At 30.2% G+C, this 6,729-nt stretch overlaps 1 protein-coding gene across 1 annotated transcript; it reads right to left on the bottom strand.

The window, feature by feature from the left end:
- Nucleotides 1-1,141: 1,141 nt before the first annotated feature.
- Nucleotides 1,142-2,113, bottom strand: LOC120205376 (B-box zinc finger protein 32). The gene has a single exon (XM_039205265.1). The coding sequence runs from the start codon at nt 1,962-1,964 to the stop codon at nt 1,302-1,304; it is 663 nt and encodes a 220-aa protein (XP_039061196.1). The 5' UTR covers nt 1,965-2,113; the 3' UTR covers nt 1,142-1,301.
- Nucleotides 2,114-6,729: the final 4,616 nt, after the last annotated feature.

The following is a 6,729-nucleotide window of genomic DNA, read 5'->3' as shown; positions in this document are numbered from 1 at the left end:
TAATTTTCTTTGAATTCATGATTTGGTGCTTTTTGTATTCCCTGAACTACTTGCATGAAGAAAACGTGACCATTGATTGCCATTAAGCTCCATGTTTTGATGGAGGTTTTAATTATGGTATTAATTTGGTTAATTCAGACGTTAATTGTTTTAATGGGGGTAGACTAACGTGATTAGTTTCCATGTTTGTTAATAAGTTATTAATAATTAGATCAGAATTTTTGGAACGTTTTGTTAATTGATTAATTGCTTTGTTAGTTTGGATAATTAGTTTTAAACTCACATTATTTATTAATTGGTTTTAATTGACTTTAATTTTGACACCTAGACGCTCATATTAATTATTCTTATTCGTAGTTGGACTATAGGGAAATAATTTGATGATTCAGTAATTATCTCTCTTTTTGACCTTAATTAAGAATTTGAATAATAATTTTGATGCATGATGTTGAAATTGAGTATGTTTGAATCAAATATTTTTGACTTTTTTTTCAGTAGTAATTCCAACCAATCAGAGGTAAGTAATTCGAATCGAATATTTTAAATTTAAATTTAAATTTTTAATTTTCGCAATCAAAGACAATCGGCAAATTAATTGGTACCGAAAGGGCGATTTAAGGGTGCTAATCCTTCCTTGATCGTAACCGACTCCCGAACTCGACACGTTTCTAGTACAACGCATATCAGGTAAGATGGTGTCCGATCTACCTAAATATCATTTTAAAATGATCGATGACGACTCTAACCCAATTATTTCAAGTCGAAGCCCAATTTCGAGTCCAACCAAAAGACGGTTACGACAATATAATTTTAGCATAGTATGATAGCTAGGGATCACTATTAGTTATAGATTAAAAAAACATAAATTCATCCAATTGTACTAGAACATTATTCATGATTAAATGGATGTTCCTTTTTTTTCACATATGTATAGGAGTAAGGAGGGATAAAAGATAATAGGTTATCACAATACCAAGTTGAAAATTTCGTAGGACCTCCGAATTATAAAATATTTCCGTAAAATTTGATTCAACGACCTCAATATTAAAAACCTTGTGCTCCTAATCAAATATTAACTTATAATTACCTAAATACTTTAAACATTAACTATTAAAAAGAACTGAGTTTCGAACTCATGGAATTGTAAAATTTACATGTTCTTGAAATTATAACACTGATTTCATCATGCTGATGGGTGTGAGTAATAAAAGAACAACAACGTTTAACCTAATTAAAATTCCTAAAACTAGTCCAAATTAAAAGAAGAAGAAGAAAAGTCAAATTCATCTTCATTTCGCCATTCAAACATTGCATTCAGCCCATCCTTCTTCCAAGTCCGGTTTGATTCTCTTCCTCAACCTCATCGCACGTGCCAGCCTCGGTTCCACGGCCACGATCACCTTAGCCGGCACACCCGACAGCTCCTCAACCCTCCTCAGGTTCCGCCACGACGCCACCGACGTGTCCCGGGTTGTCCTCAGCCCCAACCAAAACGCAGCTGCTAAGCTCAGCTTAAACGGCAGCCCCTTCAACCGCTCTAAACAAAACCCTAACGCGGACGCCGCCGTAGACACCACGGAGTGTTGTTTCAAACCCAACTTCTTGCACCAAACCGTCAAAACGCCCTCCATATCATTTCTATACGAAACCTCCGACTGCGAACCGTACGATCTTGATTTTACGCAAGCCCTTTTGGGTTTAGAATCGTTGGAAGAAGATTCACTGGTGGATAAACAATCAGCGGAAGAAAACGAGGGAGTCGAACAAGGCATTGGGTCGTTGGGTTTTTCACAAGAACAAAAATCCTCGCATTTTTTGCAGAGAAGTCGACGAACATGACGAGCCACAAGGAAGTTGGCACTGTGAACCTTGAAATCGCAGTTCCAACAAAGAAAAGCAGAGTCGGCAGAGCAGTAAACGGAGGCTTCTTCTTTGCAAAGCTCGCAAAGGCTGCCGGTCTTCATGTTCGATCAGAAAACAAAGGAAAGGGAAAGGTATAAGAAGAAGAAGAAGATTTAGAGGGGAATTTGAGGAGAAGATAGAAAAATAAAGGGAAAATGAGAAGATGTTTGGGGGAGAGAAAAAGGCGGTGGAAATAAAGTGTGTAAACGCATTGGCAAACATTTTGCGTTAAGAGATTTAAAAACAGAGAATTTGTGTGGGTTTTTCCTTTTCCTTTTATTTTTTATTTGTGTGGTTATTATATTGTTTATTAAATAAATGGTAATTTTTTAAAATTTATTATTGCTTTTCTCAAAAGCATCGCGTCTGATATTTCCCATCCTTTTTCTACTTGTTTTTCTGCCTCTCGTAATTATTTTTTTACACCATTTAAATTAGTATTTATTGCACAAATGATCTCTTTACTTTGAAACAAGTTTTATTTTAGCTCCTAAAATTTGAAACTTAACGATTTTATTCAAGTTTAATTCATTAAAGTCATAATGTTAAAAAATATCTTCAACGTTTGATTAGATAGTCATTTCTACTTCTAATGTTTCATTTTATTGCAAAAAGGTCACTAACTCTTGACTATATAATCTCTTTTACACTTATTCTTTTTTCGAATATTTTGACCCTTAATATTTTATTTTAGGATAAAAAACTTCTATTTTAGACCGTTCATCATTTTTGACTAACAGATTTCATCTATGAAAGAATTTTTTTCTCTAAAATAAAATATTATTGGATAAAATGCTCTAAAGAAAAAAATTGAGGCCAATGTGATTATTTACTGAAATGTTATAGATTTTTTTTGAACAAATTTAACTTTTGGTTTCGTGTGATTCATTACAAAGGAGTGAAGGTGTTTGGTTTTTTTTGGGGGGGAGGAATTGAAGAAGTTGATAACCTAAGTGAAAATAACTAAAATTTAAGAAGGATATATAAAATAAAAGCAAATTGAAAGGGTGGGGCATAAATATTAAATAAACTTATAATATAAAATAAAAGCAAATTGAAGAGGTGGGGCACAAATATGAAATAAACTTATAATATAATATAATATAATATAATATAATATAATATAATATAATATAATATAATATAATATAATATAATATAATATAATATAATATAATATAATATAATATAATATAATAATATAATATAATATATAATATAATATAATATATAATATAATATAATATATAATATAATATAATATAATATAATATAATATAATATATATGTGGTTGGACTGCAAAAATATCTTTGAAGTAGGTAGAAAAACTGCAAAAATATCTTTGAAGTGGGTAGAAAAGCAATGAGGGAGTCCCAGCGTTGATACAAATCAATCCTGACCAAGAATTGCCAATGACTTTCATCACACTACCACGTGTTCAATTTTCTCAACTCTTCTACCCAACTCGTGTCTATGAAACCTCACACACAACTTGGATCCTTTCTCTTTTGTTTTTGGTCACCGATCTACTTTATTCCTAATCATTAAATCTACCTAATATTGTTGGATATAATAATAATCGATTTTGAGCACTGTTGAATTTAATTTAACTCAAAATTTTAAAATTAAGTTTGATTTGATTAAAAATAATTTTAGCTTAAAATGTTTTATGAGCGAGTCGAAATTAAAAATTGAAACTTAAATCGAATTTAAAAAAATTTAAACTCGAAACATTCTCATACAAAACTTGAACATCAATTTTAAGTACTTGAAAGTCTTATATTATATTTTTTATAGTTATATATTTATCAAATTAATTTTTAAATTAAATCTAATTTATTTTAATTTAAATAAAAATAATATTTAACTATTAATAACGTTTATTACAATATTGACTTTAATAGCTTATGCATATTATCTTATTGTATGTTTATATAATAATTAAGGTTATCAAATTATCTTAGTATTAAAGAGACATGTTATTTCTATAAATTTTAAATTCTAACGTAATAAGAGTATTTTTTATAAAAACGGCCAATGTCACAGCGACGAACAAATATAGTTGGAAGTGAATGGGAATTTCCATATTTTATAAGGAAGTAATATTGAACATTCAAAATAGAGCGGACCCCGAATGGAAAAGGATTGGTTATAATAAAAACGCATGTCCCACGAAATAGGCGATGAGGACGTGGGAAGCTCTGCAGCGACAGAGTGTGGTGTGGTGTGGTGTGGAGCCAGAGCAACAAAAAATTATTAGATAGAATTATTTTATTATGTTATTCGTTGTTTTAATTAATAAAATTTATTTAGTTTATATTTTTTAAAATAAATTTTTATATTTTTTTACATATAAGTAAGTAGATAATAATTTAAAAATTATTTTGAAATGAATAAATTTTATTCACAAATATCTTAATAAGTAGTATTAAATAATAATTTTTCAATCACAAGGGAGTCCTATTGTGGCAGATCACCCACACGTGTAGAGAAACGGGTGATAGACGACCACGCAGTATCTACCACTACCGGTGCTTCTTGCTGGGAAGATGGCGCGGATTGAATGATTTTCTAGGGCCACCCTTTACATCAAAAACCAATCATCACCTATTGATTTATAGGCCTAACCAATTAGCCACGCGAATGTCTAAAAACAACGGGTAAATTACACATTTCCTCACTAATTTTTACTCTCTCCTATTTTCCTCACCCAACTTTTAATTTTTCTAATTTACTATCTAAACTTTACAAATTAAATCATTTTGCACACTCCCATGTTATCTCTCTAACTTTTGATGACATGTCATTTTATTATTATTTTTAAATATAAAATAATTAATAAAATAACAAAAAAATTGAAGGTGGTCGGATACCACTTTGGCCACCGTTGACCACCGCAATGGTGGTCGTTCAGTCTTAAATTACATGGGTCGCTTCACTTCGACACCGTGAGTCCGAATTGACCTCCATTTTGTCGGGACTTGTCTCAAAGTCCATGAATTTGAGATTTAAAGTGAGGAAGCCAAAAAGTTTCAATAGAGATTCACAAGTTTTGGAACATTTTTCAGTGAAACAATCACCATATTCGGACTCAGGGGGTCGAGATGAACTGACTCATGAAATTTGGGATCGAACGACCATTATTAATGATGATGGATGGTGGCCGAAATGAAAATGTGTGGTGAACCGGTTGCAAAGTAAAGAGAAAATGGGGGGAAAGAAAAAGGGAAAATAAAGAAATAAATAAGAAAAAAAGATTTATAATGGATTCCAAACGATGTTTTTAATGTATATTTGAGTTTTTCAAAATGGCGTCGTTGTAATGCTTATGTCATTTTTGTCATGTCATAACACCATTAAATAGTTAACGATAAAGTGAGAAAAATGATTCAATTTATAAAGTTCAGTGAGCAAATTAAAAAATAGAAAGTTTGATTAGAAAAATAGAAGAGATGGAAAATTCAGTGAAGAACGGTGTAATAATGTGTGCGATCGATCATTTAAAAAGTTTAACATTTTAAGTTGGTTGAAACTTAAATTATTATAAAAAATATAATATTTTTGGTTATTAATTAAAAATGTGATGAAAAAGGTAACATTTTAGGTCTAATAAAAAAATTATTAAGAAAGTAACATTATAGGCCGTGGCGGAATACAAGAGAGACTAGAGGGAGCCATGCCCCCAATATTTAAAAAATAAATTTAGACACTTCAAATTTTCAAAAGTTTAATTTGTTCCCAAAATTTTTAGAAATTTAGATTAAACTTTAAAATATTTTAATGTTCTTAATTAAATCCCCTCACATAATATTTAAAAATTCTCATTAAGCCTCTCAAAATTTTAAAAATTTTAGTTAAACCCTAATTTTTTTTGGACCTTCGTGAATTTCCGAAATAAATTAATACTCTTTTAAATTCATATTATAATTTCAAAAGTTGAGGTAATATTTATTTATTAGAAATTGATGATATAATCTCCGCTTGTGCCATGGAGGACCATTGTTAATTCCGAATAAATTGATATTATTTTCAAAAATTGCATCATAATGAATCATTATTTAAATAAAAGCTTGAAATCATAAATTTCCAAATTAAAATAAAGTGTAATCGATCAGGTACTAATTTTAGGCATTGTAAGGGTGTTAGTCATTCTTCGTTTTGTTTCTTGATTTCGCAGACCAGAACTGGTGTTTTAGTAAAATTAAAATTTTATTAAAATTATCTAATTTTATGGGTCCAATATCACTTTAAAAATAATTGATGTCCACTCTATTTTTTATAACATTTTCAAAAAACCCTCATCAGTCCCAGTAATGACATCTATGATTACACAACCATCGAACTTCCTTTAGTGGTTGAAGGCCTGAAGCTGAAACTGAACTTTATGTCGATGAAAGCCATAAGCATTTTCATGGAGCTCGTGCGTGACAGAAAATTACACAGTAAAGGTACAAATGGAGGGTGTGACACAAGCACTAACCTACGATCTCAAACATTTGCAGTAAGCGTTGCACATTGCTCTGCTTCTATATGTACTTGACGAGTAGTACTAGCAAGCATAAATATTATGCTTTTTGAATTGACATTCGATTATATGCAGTTTTTCAGTACATTCAGAATCAACTTAATTTAAATATTTATTTTATTAGAGTTTTACTAATTCCTCAATCTGATTCAGTGGCTAAATGATAGATTTCTTAGTTTAGGGTTCTAAGTTCAAGCCTCTCTAAAATTAAATTTTGGTTTTTATTTTAATTAAATAAGGTAGTGATATTCCCTGTCAACACCGTCATTAACTTTTAATAATTGATGAAATTAATAAAAAA

The sequence above is a fragment of the Hibiscus syriacus genome, unplaced genomic scaffold (assembly GCF_006381635.1).
Source record: "Hibiscus syriacus cultivar Baekdansim isolate YM2019G1 unplaced genomic scaffold, ASM638163v2 tig00012385_pilon, whole genome shotgun sequence".
NCBI lineage: Eukaryota > Viridiplantae > Streptophyta > Magnoliopsida > Malvales > Malvaceae > Hibiscus > Hibiscus syriacus.
Note: the sequence above shows the minus strand (reverse complement) of the source record. Positions and strands in the feature narration are given on the sequence as shown.

Coding starts and splice junctions, on each gene's coding strand:
- LOC120205376 (XM_039205265.1), bottom strand. CDS start 1,964: ATGAAGACCGGCAGCCTTTGCGAGCTTTGCAAAGAAGAAGCCTCCGTT.